The 16,987-nt window shown below is 45.7% G+C and overlaps 2 protein-coding genes across 2 annotated transcripts in view; both read left to right on the top strand.

Annotated features, from left to right (window-relative positions):
- The window catches only part of LOC307208944 (uncharacterized protein), a 196,683-nt gene that overhangs the window by 136,964 nt on the left and 42,732 nt on the right, over positions 1-16,987 (top strand). The window lies entirely within an intron of this gene.
- Positions 822-14,955, top strand: LOC307209017 (zinc finger and SCAN domain-containing protein 31-like). Its single transcript, XM_079964099.1, has 4 exons — positions 822-1,205; positions 3,121-3,222; positions 7,061-7,143; positions 14,833-14,955. Exons 1-4 carry the CDS (start codon positions 879-881, stop codon positions 14,840-14,842), a joined length of 522 nt encoding a protein of 173 aa, XP_079820225.1. The 5' UTR covers positions 822-878; the 3' UTR covers positions 14,843-14,955.

The raw sequence follows: 16,987 nt of genomic DNA, 5'->3' as shown, positions 1-16,987 counted from the left end.
CCTTTTGTGACATGTCAGTGATGTAGCAATGATGCTGTACGAACTGTATTCTGGGATATGGTGGGAAAGTTTTAAAAGTCCTTGTCACCCTATCCTCGGGGTTCAAAATTCCTCTTTGAACCTGTTGCACAATAAACTTTGGTCTACAGCTATTTGCTCCGGTTGGTGGCTGGACTCCTACGTTTATTCCGCAGAGACCCGCGGGTTCTGCCCGATGAGCTGGTGACTGAGCAGCCTAGCACCTAGATTTTCTGTAATAATACACACACACACACACACACACTGACAACAAGAGATAGGGGGCAGTCATAGAATCATAGTGTTGAAAGGAACCCTGTCCGTCATCTATTCCAACCCACTACAGTGCAGGAATATGCAGCTGTCCCATATGGGGATCGAACCTGCAACCTTGGCGTTATCAGCACCATGCTCTAACCAACGGAGTTACGTCCACGGGAAAGAGAGACAGGGGAAGAATGTTTCTGAACAAGGGCATGGTGCAAGGTTCTCTCGATCTCTGGTTCTTCCTGTTTGTTTCTGGAGGGGAGATTTTCTCAGGTTGACAGCTGGAAACATTCAGCTTGCTTGGAAGCTGTCTGTTAACGCAGTGTTTCCCAACCTTGTGCCTCCAGCTGTTTTTGAACTACAACTCCCATCATCCCTGACTAGCAAGACCAGTGGCAAGGGATGATGGGAATTGTAGTCCAAAAACAGCTGGAGGCACAAGGTTGGGAAACACTGTAGTTAACGTCCCTCATTGAACTTCTGGGAGTAAGCAGGAGGCCTCTCCCCACAGGTCCAAGATGGATCTTTCGGACAGAGCAGGAGGAGACCCTGGTGCCACCAAGACTGGGAGCAGTGGAGGATTCTGGGAAGGAATGGTGAAGAAGATCCTAAGTTCAGGAGAAGCCGGCACAGACGTTCGGCGCCAGCGGTTCAGGGAGTTTGGCCTCCAGGAGGCTGAGGGGCCCAGAGACTTTTGCAGCCGACTCCACAGTCTCTGCCATCTGTGGCTGAAGCCAGAAAGGCTCACCAAAGCCCAGATCCTGGACCTGGTGGTCTTGGAGCAGTTCCTGGCTGTCCTTCCCCTGGAGATGGAGAACTGGGTCAGGGAGTGTGGAGTGGAGTGGAGTTCGCAGGCGGTGGCCTTGGCCGAAGGCTTCCTCCTGAGCCAGACAGAAGAGAGGAGGCAGGAAGAGAGGCAGGTGAGAGGGTTATCCCCACCTCAATCATCCAGGCAGTTCCAAGGAACTGAGAAGGCAGCCATGGTTCTGAATACCAGTTTCTGGAAACCGCAGCAGAGGAGAGTGTTCTTGTGCTTCTTCGGTCTAGCTTGCTGGTTTCCCACTGTAGAATTGGAAGGGACCTCCCACGCTTATTCTAGCCCAGCAGTTCTCAACCTGTGGGTCCCCAGATGTTGTTGGACTACAGCCCCCATCATCCCTGAGCTCTGGCCTTGCTAGCTAGGGGTGATGGGAGTTGTAGTTCAACAACATCTGGGGACCCACAGGTTGAGAAAGGCTTATTTCTAGTCCAACCCCCCTGCAATGCAGAAATCTCAGATAAAGCATCCATGATAGTTGGCCACGCAACCTCTGCTTAAAAACCTACAAGGAAGGAGAGTCCACCACCTCCCGAGGGAAACCGTTCCACTGTCAAACAGCTCTTAACTGTCAGAATTTCCCCCCGTAGATTTAGTCGGAATCTCACTTTTTGTAACTTGAAGCCATGGGTTCGAGTCCTACCCTCCAGAGCAGGAGAAAACCAGCTTGTTCCCTGCATGTGACAGCCCTTGAGATATTTGAAGATGGCTATCATATCTCCTCTTTTCTGGGCTAAACGTACCCAGCTCCTTCAACCAGTGAAGTCGGTGAAGGTCCTGTGTGAGTGTCTGGAGGCGGTTGGAGGATGGATGGCGGCTAACAGGTTGAGGTTGAATCCTGATAAGACAGAAGTACTGTTTTTGGGGGACAGGAGGTGGGCGGGTGTGGAGGACTCCCTGGTCCTGAATGGGGTAACTGTGCTCCTGAAGGACCAGGTGCACAGCCTGGGAGTCATTCTGGACTTACAGCTGTCCATGCAGGTGCAGGTCAATTCTGTGTCCAGGGCGGCTGTCTACCAGCTCCACCTGATACGCAGGCTGAGACTCTACCTGCCCGCAGGCTGTCTTGCCAGAGTGGTGCATGCTCTGGTTATCTCCCGCTTAGAGTACTGCAATGTGCTCTATGTGGGGTTACCTTTGAAGGTGACCCGGAAACTACAACTAATCCAGAATGCAGCAGCTAGCCTGGTGACTGGGGGTGGCTGCCAAGACCACATAACACCGGTCTTGAAAGACCTACATTGGCTCCCAGTACATTTCCAAGCACAATTCAAAGTGTTGGTGCTGACCTTTAAAGCCCTAAACGGCCTCGGCACAGTATACCTGAAGGAGCGACTCCACCCCCATCATTCTGCCTGGACACTGAGGTCCAGCGCTGAGGGCCTTCTGGCAGTTCCCTCACTGAGAGAAGTCAAGTTACAGGGAACCAGGCAGAGGGCCTTCTCAGTGGTGGCGCCCACCCTGTGGAACACCCTCCCACCAGATGTCAAAGAGAAGAACAACTACCAGATTTTTAGAAGACATCTGAAGGCAGCCCTGTTTAGGGAAGCTTCTAATGTTTGATGCATTACTGTATTTTAATATTTTGTTGGAAGCCGCTCAGAGTGGCTGGGGAAGCCCAGCCAGATGGGCGAAGTATAAATAATAAATTTATTATTATTATTATTATTATTATTATTATTATTATTATTATTATTAACCATACCTCATAAGGTTTGATGTGCCGTTGGCCTGATCCAGCAGGCCCTTATGTTCTTAATACAGGTATAGATTGGTTATTCGTTCTTCACCCGGAAGTCCCAGCGCGGGAATACACACAATCTTTAAATGGGATTATGCCTTAACAACATTTACTAGAGCCACGGAGAAGGTCCTCTTTCCGCCTCACAGCTCCACTGGTTTCTGCAATAGAGTTTTGCCAGAAGACTTGAGGGAGGAGGGCGAGAATCCATTGCTTGGTTTGTCCTTCCTAGCCTCCTCTCCCTGTTCCCTGTCTGGGTGCTTTGCTTCTGTTTCAGGTGCAAAGCCTGTCCTTAGATGTGGCCGTTGATTCCCGCAAGTCAGAGAAGGACCCAACTGACCGTTGTTCAAAGCCCCTCTCGTGGGGCATCTCCCAGGAGGTACAAAGTCGGAATGATTCATTGGGTAAGGGAGGATCCTTTGTGTTAAGTTGTGGGCGAACATAGCAGACGACACAGCGATCTCTCCAGAGCAGCTCTTTACTTGCAAGCTGGACAGAACTGAACAGCAAACAGCTCAGCTGGCCTGCTTTTATAGGCAGCCGGCTGTCAACATTGTAGCAACAACAACCCAGAGTTTCCCGCCTAAAATAACTGACGTGGACCTGAGTGAAAACTATCTACAGACCTAAGTGAAAACTATATACAGTATCCCCCTGCTGGCCCAGGGTGAAACTTCACTACATAACACTTTGGGCTTCAGAACTGCAGGATTTTGTATCAGCTCTCCTCTTCCTTCTCCTTCTCTGTTTTCTCCCTCTGATGCCCCCTATATTTGGTATAGTGCTTAATTCCATGGCCATCTCAAAGCAGCTTCCAATGAAACTGAGAAATAACAACAGGTCTTATAAAGGGGGGGGGGTGTTATTCCAGTTTGTAATGGCATCAGATTTGAAATTGTTTTTACATATGAAAGTGTTTTTAAATGTGTGTGTGTGTTTTTTAAAGAAGTTTCTCATAATTATTTTTATATGTGAAGCTGTGCAATTTTATTTTCTGTTTTACAAATTGAATTTTGGTGCAACTTAACGACAACTTAAAATACATAAACTATAACTTGAGAACAAATTAAAAACCCCAAATCCACAATTGCTTTCCTATTATTGCAGCTGTTGTGAAGTTGTGTGATATTGTCATCTTTTTACTATTTTTTGAAAGGGGGAGGGTTGTTACTAATTTATTGTGAAGTGGCTTTTGAGATATGTTATGGGAAGTTTCATACATGGAATCAAATAAATAGTTGGAATTAAAATTAACAATGACACCCCCACAAAGCAAAGCATAGTAGCACACACTGAATATTATTATTGTTAATTGTAATAATAGTAGTGTTTCTTGGTCGCTCTACTCGTGAAATAATAATGCAAAGCAACTTTCCAGCACGGTAGAAATGCTAAAAGCAATTACAATAATAGCAATCAATATAAAACTGAAAAGCGCACACATCAATACAAAATAAAATACAGGTCTTACAGTTTCTGCCCCACTGAAAGAAGCCTAAAAACCCTTTAAACGAAGGCCTTAAAGCCAAAGTAAAATATGGCACCAGCTATACCCAAGGCTGGCCTTGAGGTGTTGTGGTCTTTATAGGTCAAAGTCTTTATAGGTCAAAACCAGCCCGGAAACTAATGCAGTCAGCCAGGATTGGCGCCATGCGCTCCTACTGTTTGGCCTGCTCTCACTCAGATAAATTGACCCCACCTCACTGAACAACCCTTTACCCGAAGGTTTATTTCCCTTTCCCCTTAAAATTCTAGCCCAGAGTATCCTGCTCCCCGGGACCTTTGTGAGGGGGTAGCTAGTAGGTTGGAGTCTCAGACAGGTTTTCTTTAAATAAGCAATAAAGATCTATTTAAGGCAAGATAGTAAATAAACACAAATAGACTCAACTCAGGTTACTTCAGGAATACAGTGCAGTTTCACATTTTTTTATTTAAATTAATAATTTTTTATCAATTTTTTTTCAGTAAAAAGACAACAAAAAGAACAAAAAACGATACATAGCACTGTAAACACCCTTATATACATATTTTCCAAGAGAAAAAGAAGAAAAGTTATAAGAAAGCAGACAGAAGAAAAAAAAGGAAAATATTAACAAATTCTTGCTTCAAACACTACAGTATATAATCTTAGTTAAAATATTTTAAAAGACTTCCACCGCATTCACTGCATGTCTCTTAGTTATCTTGCTCGAATTTACATCTGTCCTTCAGTCATTTCCCTTCCTTAAATTCTTTCATAATCAATCAAATCTTTATGTTCTTCACAAGGTTAGTCTAAAAGGTAAAGGTACCCCTGCCCGTACGGGCCAGTCTTGACAGACTCTGGGGTTGTGCGCCCATCTCACTTAAGAGGCCAGGGGCCAGCGCTGTCCGGAGACACTTCCGGGTCACGTGGCCAGCGTGACATCGCTGCTCTGGCGAGCCAGAGCCGCACACGGAAACGCCATTTACCTTCCCGCTGGTAAGCGGTCCCTATTTATCTACTTGCACCCGGAGGTGCTTTCGAACTGCTAGGTTGGCAGGCGCTGGGACCGAGCAGCGGGAGCGCACCCCGCCGCAACCAAACTTTCGTATTTGAGCCCTGCTTGTATAAATAATCATTTAAACATTTCTATTGTTTCTGAATTATAATTTTTGATTTATGCCTTATTAAATCCGTCAATTTTGCTAACTCCAGGTACTCACAAAGTTTACTTATCCATTCCCCCTTTGTTGGGATATAATTTTCTTTCCAATGACTGGCTGCCAACATCCTCGCTGCCGTTGTTGCATACAGAAATATGTTACTTTTGTCATTGGGAATGTCCTTATTCAAAATTCCTAATAGATATGCTTCTGCCCTTTTGGTATAAGTGCGGTTTCACTCTAATTCATTCTCAGTCGTTTTTGCCTAAAGGGTTTGGTTCCTTTATACGGTGATAGTTTCTTTCAGTTATCCACCCCCTTTAACAATCCTGCTCCTGAGTTACTGTACTTTAGGTAATAGACCTAAGGGCTCTCCACACACACACACACACACACACACACACACACACACACACACACAAAGCCTTCACTGGGTTTGGGAGTTTCCTCCTTTCCTTAGAAGAATCTCTCCCCTCCAGACTAGATTTGAGTCCCGAGTAGGCTGTTCCTTTCCAGCTCCTACTTCTCTTGTCTCAACCTCTGCCTCCCTGTAAAATTCTGGTCTGTTCCATCTACAGGACACCACACTCTGTCCTTCACAATATGCTCAGAGTGGAAGTTGTTTTTCCAGAACCAACTCTTCCTCCCATTCACTCTTTATACCACAACCTGCCCCCTAACCTGTCTCCTTACCTATCTCCCAGCCTCTCCAACCTCAATTCCAGCTCACCTCAACCAACCCTCTCAATATAGGTAGGTAGCCGTTTTGGTCTGCCGTAGTCGAAACAAAATAAAAAATTTCTTCCAGTAGCACCTTAGAGACCAACTAAGTTTGTTATTGGTATCAGCTTTCTGAAGAAGTGTGCATGCACATGAAAGCTCATACCAATAACAAACTTAGTTGGTCTCTAAGGTGCTTGTTGTTGTTTAGTCGTTTAGTCGTGTCCACCTCTTCGTAACCCCCTGGACCAGAGCACGCCAGGCACTCCTGTCTTCCACTGCCTCCCGCAGTTTGGTCAAACTCATGCTCATCAATGGTCAAACACTGTCCCACCATCTCTCCTCTGTCATCCCCTTCTCCTTGTGCCCTCCATCTTTCCCAACATCAGGGTCTTTTCCAGGGAGTCTTCTCTTCTCATGGGGTGGCCAAAGTATTGAAGCCTCAGCTTCACGATCTGTCCTTCCAGGGCTGATTTCCTTAAGAATGAATAGGTTTGATCTTCTTGCAGTCCATGGGACTCTCAAGAGTCTTCTCCAGCACCATAATTCAAAAGCATCCATTCTTCGGCGATCAGCCTTCTTTAAGAAATTTTTAAATTTTGTTTCAACCTCCTCAACTAACTGCCTCTTCTCAAATCCTCTCCTTTTAAACTCTCCCTCCTGGAACCACGGCCAATCAGAGGCTGCCATTTGTTAACTATTTGCTGGCAGGGGAAAAAATAAATGCTTGTTGCATCCAACCTGTCCAGCAAAACCAACTTTTTCATCACATGTGCTCAGGCCGTCTTTCCCTATCGAGTGCCTGTGTTTTGTGCCCAGCCTCTCCCAGAGTCCCAGCCTGCTTTCAACGTTCTGTTTCTGCCACCTCGCAGGGTCCCGAGGGATGTCCTGCATGCCCCTGGAAATGCCCCATTTTTGTGGTGGCGTGGAAGCGGCAGATGTACAGCCAGCTCAGGTAGGGTGTGGCAAAGTTACCCAAAGAAGGTATAACAGGTATACCCTTGTGCCTCATATGCTGTCATGTATCTTAAAAATGCTTAATGCTAAAAGTGCCTAAATGCTAAGAATCAAATGCCGTCTCTCTTTTGCTGCTGTGCTTGCAGAAAACAGAAATATATTTAGCTGCGTTTGCAATCTGTAAGGAATGTTCCTCATGCTCATGAGATGGTCACCATGACCTGACAAAGCAGGATGTCTGAAGTTGGGTACTTTCCATCTTACGCAGATGTCTGCACACTGGTTGAGAGCCAGTGTGGTGTAGTGGTTAAGAGTGGTAGTCACGTAATCTGGTGAACCGGGTTCGCGTCTCCGCTCCTCCACATGCAGCTGCTGGGTGACCTTAGGCCAGTCACACTTCTCTGAAGTCTCTCAGCCCCACTCACCTCACAGAGTGTTTGTTGTGGGGGAGGAAGGGAAAGGAGAATGTTAGCCACTTTGAGACTCCTTCTTCTTTTTCTTGATAACAAAAGGGGGGATTTTGGCTTTGCCTGCCAAAAGGGGATTTTTCCCCGCTTGCTCGCTGATAATAAGGTAGAAGCAATTAGTAATATCCTGAGTACATATATGGAAAAAAGCAGAAGTGATCTGTAAATGGACATAGGAGGATTTAGGAAGCATTGTGTCCAAGCTCATTGGTTTGATTTTGCTGCAATTTATGAATATGTAATGTTTAATGCTGTTTGGAAAAAGGGATATACAGTGGTACCTTGGGTTACAGACGCTTCAGAATACAGACTCCGCTAACCCAGAAATATTACCTCGGGTTAAGAACTTTGCTTCAGGATGAGAACAGAAATCGTGCTCTGGCGGCGCAGCAGCAGCGGGAGGCCCCATTAGCTAAAGTGGTCCTTCAGGTTAAGAACATTTTCAGGTTAAGAACAGACCTCCAGAACAAATTAAGTTCTTAACCCGTGGTACCACTGTAAATCCAAAGTATCAGAGCTCCACACCCAGTCTTTGGAAACCAATTTCCGCTGGGTCTTATTGCTGTCAGCAATAAATCTTACTTTCTTTTTCTTCATTGCTGTGTTTGTGATTTTTGAGCACACCTTGAAGGTATCAAGTATTTATCTAACCCTTTGCAACAAGGGAAATAACTGTTTAAGGACATGGGGGGCACACGGGGGGGGGGGGCGTTTTGCCTGTGTTATGAGCCCCCCAAGCATAACCCAGTATTTCTCATATGAAGGGCTGCATAGAATGTAGAACCGTAGGTACAAATACCTGTTGGAAATGTAAAGAAAAAGAAGGCACCTTTTATCATATGTGGTGGAAGTGTAAGATAATAAAAGCATTCTGGGAAATGATATACAATGAACTGGAAAAAATGTTTAAAATAACTTTTACCAGAATAAAAACCCAGAGGCTTTTCTTTTTCTTTTTTTAATGATATTTATTAAACTTTCCAATAAAGGTAAAGGTAAAGGTACCCCTGCCCGTACGGGCCAGTCTTGACAGACTCTGGGGTTGGTGCGCCCATCTCACTCAAGAGGCCAGGGGCCAGCGCTGTCCGGAGACACTTCCGGGTCACGTGGCCAGCGTGACAAAGCTGCATCTGGCGAGCCAGCGCAGCACACGGAAACGCCGTTTACCTTCCCGCCAGTAAGCAGTCCCTATTTATCTACTTGCACCCGGGGGTGCTTTCGAACTGCTAGGTTGGCAGGCGCTGGGACCGAGCAGCGGGAGCGCACCCCGCCGCGGGGATTCGAACCGCCGACCTTCCGATCGGCAAGCCCTAGGCGCTGAGGCTTTTACCCACAGCGCCACCCGCGTCCCTAAACTTTCCAATACAAACATACAAATACAAAACAACTACAATGAAAACAAACACAAACAAAAAAAACAAGTATAATTTTAAAACTTAATTTCACAACCTAATTTCCCCGACTTCCTCATACCTCACCGTATTGTATTCTAGTTTCATTATCCCATCAGCAACTCCATTCCCTTATTTCCCCAAATTTTTTATAAATTCCATTCCTTTTCTTACTCTAATGTCTCTGAAAACCACAATGTTTTTTAGTCCATGTCAATCTAACATTCTTTAATCTTATAGTATTTGTTAAGATAGTCCTTGAATTTCTTCCAGTCTTCTTCCACTGTCTCTTTCTCCTGGTCTCGGATTCTGCCCGTCATCTCTGCAAGTCCCATGTAATCTGCCATCTTCATCTGCCATTCTTCCAGAGTGGGTAGATCTGGTGTCTTCCAATACTTTGCAATAAGGATCCTTGCTGCTGTTGTTGCATATAAAAACAAAGTTCTGTCCTTCCTTAACACCACATGACTGACCATACCCAGGAGAAAGGCCTCTGGTTTCTTCAGGAAAGTGTATTTAAACATCTTTTTCATTTCATTATATATCATTTCCCAGAAAGCCTTCATCCTTGGGCATGTCCACCAGAGGTGAAAGAATGTACCTTCATTTTCTTTACATTTCCAACATTTGTTATCTGATAAGTGGTAAATTTTTGCAAGCTTGACTGGGGTCATGTACCACCTATAAATCATTTTCATAATATTCTCTCTCAAGGCGTTACACGCCGTAAATTTCATACCGGTGGTCCACAACCTTTCCCAGTCAGCAAACATAATGTTATGACCAATATCTTGTGCCCACTTAATCATAGCTGACTTAACCGTTTCATCCTGTGTATTCCATTTCAACAGCAAGTTATACATTTTTGACAAATTCTTAGTATTGGGTTCTAACAGTTCTGTTTCTAATTTTGATTTTTCCACCTGGAAGCCAATTTTCTTATCCATCTTATAGACCTCCATTATTTGGTAATAGTGGAGCCAATCTCTCACTTTATCCTTTAATTTCTCAAAGCTCTGCAATTTATAATTACTACCCTCCTGTTCTAAAAGTTCAAAAAAAAAACCCAGAGGCTTTTCTATTAGGAATTGTAGGTGCTGAAATTCCAAGGGAGCAGAAAAGACTTTTTAGTGTGTGTGACAACAGCTGTGCAGATCATAGAATCATAGAATCATAGAGTTGGAAGAGACCACAAGGGCCATCGAGTCCAACCCCCTGCCAAGCAGGAAACACCATCAGAGCACTCCTGACATATGGTTGTCAAGCCTCTGCTTAAAGACCTCCAAAGAAGGAGACTCCACCACACTCCTTGGCAGCAAATTCCACTGTCGAACAGCTCTTACTGTCAGGAAGTTCTTCCTAATGTTTAGGTGGAATCTTCTTTCTTGTAGTTTGGAGCCATTGCTCCGTGTCCGCTTCTCTGGAGCAGCAGAAAACAACCTTTCTCCCTCCTCTATGTGACATCCTTTTATATATTTGAACATGGCTATCATATCACCCCTTAACCTCCTCTTCTCCAGGCTAAACATGCCCAGCTCCCTTAGCCGTTCCTCATAAGGCATCGTTTCCAGGCCTTTGACCATTTTGGTTGCCCTCCTCTGGACACGTTCCAGTTTGTCAGTGTCCTTCTTGAACTGTGGTGCCCAGAACTGGACACAGTACTCCAGGTGAGGTCTGACCAGAGCAGAATACAGTGGCACTATTACTTCCCTTGATCTAGATGCAATACTCCTATTGATGCAGCCCAGAATTGCATTGGCTTTTTTAGCTGCCGCGTCACACTGTTGGCTCATGTCAAGTTTGTGGTCAACCAAGACTCCTAGATCCTTTTCACATGTACTGCTCTCAAGCCAGGTGTCACCCATCTTGTATTTGTGCCTCTCATTTTTTTTGCCCAAGTGCAATACTTTACATTTCTCCCTATTAAAATTCATCTTGTTTGTTTTGGCCCAGTTCTCTAATCTGTCAAGGTCGTTTTGAAGTGTGATCCTGTCCTCTGGGGTGTTAGCCACCCCTCCCAGTTTGGTGTCATCTGCAAATTTGATCAGGATGCCCTTGAGTCCATCATCCAAGTCGTTGATAAAGATGTTGAATAAGACCGGGCCCAAGACAGAACCCTGTGGCACCCCACTAGTCACTCTTCTCCAGGATGAAGAGGAACCATTGATGAGCACCCTTTGGGTTCGGTCAGTCAGCCAGTTACAAATCCACTGAGTGGTAGCATAGTCAAGACCGCATTTTACCAGCTTCTTTACAAGAATATCATGGGGCACCTTGTCAAATGCCTTGCTGAAATCAAGGTAGGCTACATCCACTGCGTTCCCTTCATCTACCAGACTTGTAATTCTGTCAAAAAACGAGATCAGGTTAGTCTGACATGACTTATTTTTCAGAAATCCATGCTGACTATTGGTGATCACAGTATTCCTTTCTAGGTGCTCACAGACTGTTTGCTTAATGATCTGCTCCAGAATCTTCCCTGGTATTGATGTCAGACTGACTGGGCGGTAATTATTTGGGTCCTCTCTTTTCCCCTTTTTGAAAATAGGGACAACATTTGCCCTCCTCCAGTCTGCCGGGACTTCACCTGTTCTCCAGGAATTCTCAAAGATGACTGCCAGTGGTTCTGAGATCACATCTGCCAGTTCTTTTAATACTCTTGGATGCAGTTCATCTGGCCCTGGAGACTTGAATACATCTAAACTAGCCAAGTATTCTTGTACTATCTCCTTAGTTATTCTGGGCTGTGTTTCCTCTGCTGAATCATTTGCTCCAAATTCTTCAGGTTGGGCATTGTTTTCTTTATCGGAGAAGACTGAGGCAAAGAAGGCATTGAGGAGTTCAGCCCTTTCTGTGTCCCCTGTTTGCATTTCACCATCTTCTCCTCTGAGTGACCCCACTGTTTCTTTGTTCTTCCTTTTGCTACGAACCTACCCATAAAAGCCTTTTTTGTTGCTTTTAACCTCTCTAGCAAGCCTGAGTTCATTCTGTGCTTTAGCTTTTCTGACTTTGTGTCTACACGTGCTGGCTATTTGTTTGAATTCCTCTTTGGTGGTTTCCCCCCTTTTCCATTTTTTGTACACATCCTTTTTTAATCTTAACTCAGTTAAAAGTTCTTTAGATAGCCACCCTGGCTTCTTTAGGCACCTTCCATGTTTCCGTCTCATTGGTATTGCCTGAAGTTGTGCTTTTACTATCTCCCTCTTAACAAACTCCCAGCCATCATGAACTCCCTTTCCTTTTAGTATTACTGTCCATGGGATCTCACTCAGCACTTCCCTAAGTTTTATGAAGTCGGCTTTCTTAAAGTCAAGAAATTGAGTCCTAGTATGCTTGGCTGCTCCTTTCCGCTGTATAGTAAACTTCAGAAGAGCATGATCACTCGCGCCTAATGATCCTTCCACTTCTACCCCACTAACCAGGTCATCAACATTGGTTAGGACCAGAGCTAAAATGGCTGTTCCTCTTGTTGCTTCTCCCACTTTCTGGACAACAAAGTTGTCTGCAAGGCCAGTGAGGAATCTGTTTGACCTTATGCTCTTGGCTGAGTTTGACATCCAGCAAATATCCGGGTAATTGAAGTCCCCCATTACTACTATCTCCCTTCCTTTTGCATGCTTGGCCATCTGTTCCAGGAAGGCATCATCTATGTCCTCCGTTTGGCTTGGGGATCTATAGTAAACTCCCACAACGAGGTCCCTGTTATTCTTCTCTCCCTTAATTTTGACCCAAATGCTCTCACTTTGGCTTTGAGCTTCTAAATCTTGGATCTCTTCACAGGTATACACATCCCTGACATATAACGCCACTCCTCCTCCTTTCTTGTCTGGTCTGTTTCTCTGAAATAGATTGTATCCCTCCATTATTACATTCCAGTCGTGGGACTTATCCCACCAGGTTTCAGTGATGCCTATTATGTCATATTTAGTTTGCTGTACCAAGAGCTCAAGCTCATCTTGTTTATTTCCCATGCTTTGCGCATTAGTGTACAGACATTGAAGTCCATTAATCATTCCCCCGTGTCTCTTATTTAAGGATTTTTTCCTCCCACCACTAGGTCTGCGTGCTGTTTGCTCCATTTGGTCTATGACGTTTGGATGATCATCTTCATCAATTGATAGACTCCTACCTTCAGGAGCACTGTCTCCCTCCCCCACATTAGTCAGTTTAAAGCCCTCCTGATGAGGTTTCTGAGATTTTTGGCAAAAACATTTCTCCCAACCGTTGTGAGGTGCAACCCATCGCTTGCCAGAAGTCCCTCTTCAAGAAACTCCAGTCCGTGATCTAAGAATCCAAACCGTTCCTGTTTACACCATTTGCGAAGCCAGCTGTTCACTTCCACTATTTTTCTTTCTCTCCCTGGGCCACGTCGTTCAACTGGGAGGACAGATGAGATGACAATTTGCGCATTTAATTGCTTCAATTTCCTGCCCAGAGCCTCATAGTCCCTTTTGATCTTCTGGAGGCTATTGCTTGCAGTGTCATTGGTTCCCACATGAACCAAGAGGAAGGGGTATTTGTCAGTGGGTTTTATGATTCCTTGCAGTCGTTCAGTTACATCTTGGATCTTAGCCCCGGGGAGACAGCACACTTCTCGAGACATCTTGTCAGGCCCACAGATCACTGCTTCTGTTCCCCTCAGTAGGGAATCCCCTATCACCACTACACGCCTCCTCTTAGGTTTGGTCGGGGTTCTTCCGTGAGCTGTCCGTTCCAAGGTTGCCTGCACATTCCCTGAGGACTGACTTTGCTGCTCGTCTTCATATATCTGATCGACTGTAACGAGGGAGAGATCCTCAAATGGAGTCTGCTCTTCGTCTTCCATGCTAGGGGAGAGGACCTCAAAGCGACTGTGTATTTCTAAACAATCAGAGCGAACCCTGGGCCTCCTACTTCTTTGAGTCACGTTTTTCCATATATTTGGCTCCTGTGTTGGTGAACTAGCCTCCTTCTCAGGGGAGTCCCCTGTCTCCTCCTTGGTGAAGACGGTGTTCTCTGTTGCTTCCAAGAAGAGCTCCAGCTCTCTAATTCTTTGGAGCGTAGCCACACGTTCCTCCAGTTGCTGGACTTTGTCTTTTAAGAGGGCAATCAACATGCAATTGCTGCAGGTAAAGCTGCCTACAACCTTTGGCAAGATGGCAAACATTGTGCAGGAACCGCAGGCGACTGCAGCTGTTCCCTCACTCTCCATCTTGAGAACGTGTCGTTGGGGCTGGCTACAGCGGTCCTCCATCATAAGAAGCGTGCAGACAGGACAAATACCTCCCCCCAAAAAAAACCCTAGGTCTCCCCCAACAAACGTTTGAGACTAGCTCCCCTAAATCTAAAGATGTTGTTAGCCCAGAGATGGAAAGAAGATAAAGTCCCTACCAGAGTAGAATGGCAAATTAAGTTGATGGGTTATGCTGAAATAGCAAAACTGACTGGAAAGCTTAGGAACCAGGAAGACCAAAACTTTAATAAGGAATGAGGGAAAATTATAATTTACCTTGAAGCCTTTCAAAATGTTAGTGGGACTACAATAACACTTGTAATGTAACGAGAACTATGGACACAACAGAGTTATATAAATTTGGATTATTAAAAAAAAAAAAAAGATGCAGTAGAAAAGTTTTAACAACAGAACCCATGGAGGGGAAAGTCCAGAGACTCATGGGAACCTTATAACTTTGGATGTGTTGTAGAGTTGGCAGGCATCCCCAAAGGTCATCTAGTTCAATCCCATGCAATGCAGGAATTTCAACTAAATTGAAAGATGGCCACCCATCTCCTGAGGGAGTCCGTTCCTTGGGTCCTCTGTTCCTAAGGGATGTCTGCTTCCCCTTCCAGGATCTGGTGACCTTCGAGGATGTGGCCGTGTATTTCAGCAACAAGGAGTGGGCCCTACTCAGCACCCTACTCAGAAATCCCTGCATGGAGAAGTCACCTTGGAGAACTCTTGGAATGTGGCCTCTCTGGGTAAGAATCAATCCCCTCTGCGCTCTGACTTGAGGTAGTTCAGCAAGACTTGGACTCCTCTTGACCTGTATCCTTGTGGGAGAAATTCCTCTGGGGGGTCAAGGCTGGAGACTCACACCAAATTCCCCATCGGTCAGACTTTATTCAGGCATTTCCCCCCATGGATAACTTGTTCCGGCACATATCCCTTGTTGTTTATCCAGTGTTTTAAGGGCTCAGGAGGAGATGTATTTGACTCCTCCTTGCGCTCACATGCAGCCTCCCCGGACGTGTGCATGTTCTTGTGGTTGAAGCGGTTCTTAAAACCGTGAAGCCAACCGGTGCTGGCTTTGAATTCCTTCGCTGGCTGTGGAAGGTAGGAAGCTTGCTTAGAGAGGGAGAGAGCCTTTCGGTGCAAGCAAAGTCCTTTTGGTGCAAGTGCATGTTTCTGGGTGGGAGCGCACGTTCCCTGCTTTTTAGCTTTCCCGCCAGTTGAGGAGTGGCCGTGCTCTCAGACAGAACCATCTCCAAATTTCCCCCTGCATCTTTCAAATTTGCTTATTTTTCAGTCGCTTGTGCAAATAAAGTGAGCGTAAATTGTGGGTTTGCTGTATTTTTTAAGGATCCTCCTTATTCCTGTGATTGTTAGTTGTATTAAACTTTTTAAATGTTTTAATTTCTGTAACCTACCATGGTATCTTTGGGTGAAGGGCAGGGTAATAATAATAATAATAATAATGTTCTTTTCTCCTGCTGTGCTCTTACCAGGTTTCTCTGTCTGATTTCAGCAGGTGTTGGGGGGGGATGAGAAACATGGAGACCAATATGCCAGGCCAGTAGGGGGAAGCAAGATTCAGGAGATGGAAGAGAACTTCAGGACTCCAGGAGGAGAGAATAAGCAGAAGAAAAACCCAGCAGAGGAAGGCAAGAAGACATATTGGCCAGGGATTAACCTCCACGAAGTTCCAGTTCAGGAACACAATCCCAAGGGAAAGAAAAGGAATATCTGCCCCGTGTGTGGGAAACACTTCAGCTACAAATCAGATCTCAGTGTTCATAGGAGAATCCACACGAGTCTGAAGCAACACAGATGTTTGGAGTGCGGGGTGAGCTTTAGGCAGAGCGCACACCTCGGTACTCATCAGACAATCCACACGGGCGAAAAGCCGTATCAGTGCTCAGTGTGCGGAAAGAGCCTTCGGCAGCGTGCCAACTTCACATCACATCAGAGAACCCACACGGGAGAGAGGCCGTATCACTGCTCCGAGTGCGGGAAGAGCTTCAGTCGGAACACAAGCCTCACTGCCCACCTAAGGAAACACACGGGAGAGAAACCCTACAGCTGTTCTGTGTGCCACCGGAACTTTTGCGACAAGTCGGGCCTGAACCCGCACCAGTTAATTCATTCAAAGGACAAGCCTCATAAATGCCTGGTGTGCGGCAAGAGCTTCATTTGGCGCTCGCAGCTGACCTCCCACAAAGGGCTCCACACAGGGGAGAAACCGTATCGGTGCTCGGTGTGCGGGAAGAGCTTCCATCGGACGTCCAACCTGAAGTTGCACCAGAGGATTCACGCAGGAGACAAACCCTACAACTGCTTGGAATGCAGCAGGAGCTTTTACGAAAAATCGCGCCTTCTCACACACCAGAGAATGCACATGGGGGAAAAGCCGTATCAGTGCCCCGAGTGCGGGAAGAGGTTTCACGATAAGTATAAGCTAAAGAGCCATCAAAGGAACCACGGGGGGGAGAGAAGCCGGTCATGTCGTGGCGTGTTGAAATGGCTTCCGACGGTGCCCCCGTCTTGCATGCTCTCAGAGAATTGACACAGGGACACCAACACGTGATTTCTGAGATTGAATAGCAAAGGATTCGGCTAAGCCTTTATAAACTTTAAAGAATCCACCTTGGAGATGAACCTTCCCCTCCCTCCCAACTACTTGAGGTAGGAAATGGGTTAACAAAAAGAGTTAACAAGGACTCACTCAAACCAATGGCTTCATGTTTTAGGGAAGGAGATTCCGACTAAACATACGGAAAAACTTTC

The sequence above is a fragment of the Podarcis cretensis genome (genome assembly GCF_951804945.1).
Source record: "Podarcis cretensis genome assembly, chromosome: 2".
Taxonomy (NCBI): domain Eukaryota; kingdom Metazoa; phylum Chordata; class Lepidosauria; order Squamata; family Lacertidae; genus Podarcis; species Podarcis cretensis.
Note: the sequence above shows the minus strand (reverse complement) of the source record. Positions and strands in the feature narration are given on the sequence as shown.

Coding starts and splice junctions, on each gene's coding strand:
- LOC307209017 (XM_079964099.1), top strand. CDS start 879: ATGGTGAAGAAGATCCTAAGTTCAGGAGAAGCCGGCACAGACGTTCGG. Junction 1,206..3,120: donor GGAGGCAGGAAGAGAGGCAG/GTGAGAGGGTTA, acceptor CTTCTGTTTCAG/GTGCAAAGCCTGTCCTTAGA. Junction 3,223..7,060: donor CGTGGGGCATCTCCCAGGAG/GTACAAAGTCGG, acceptor GCCACCTCGCAG/GGTCCCGAGGGATGTCCTGC.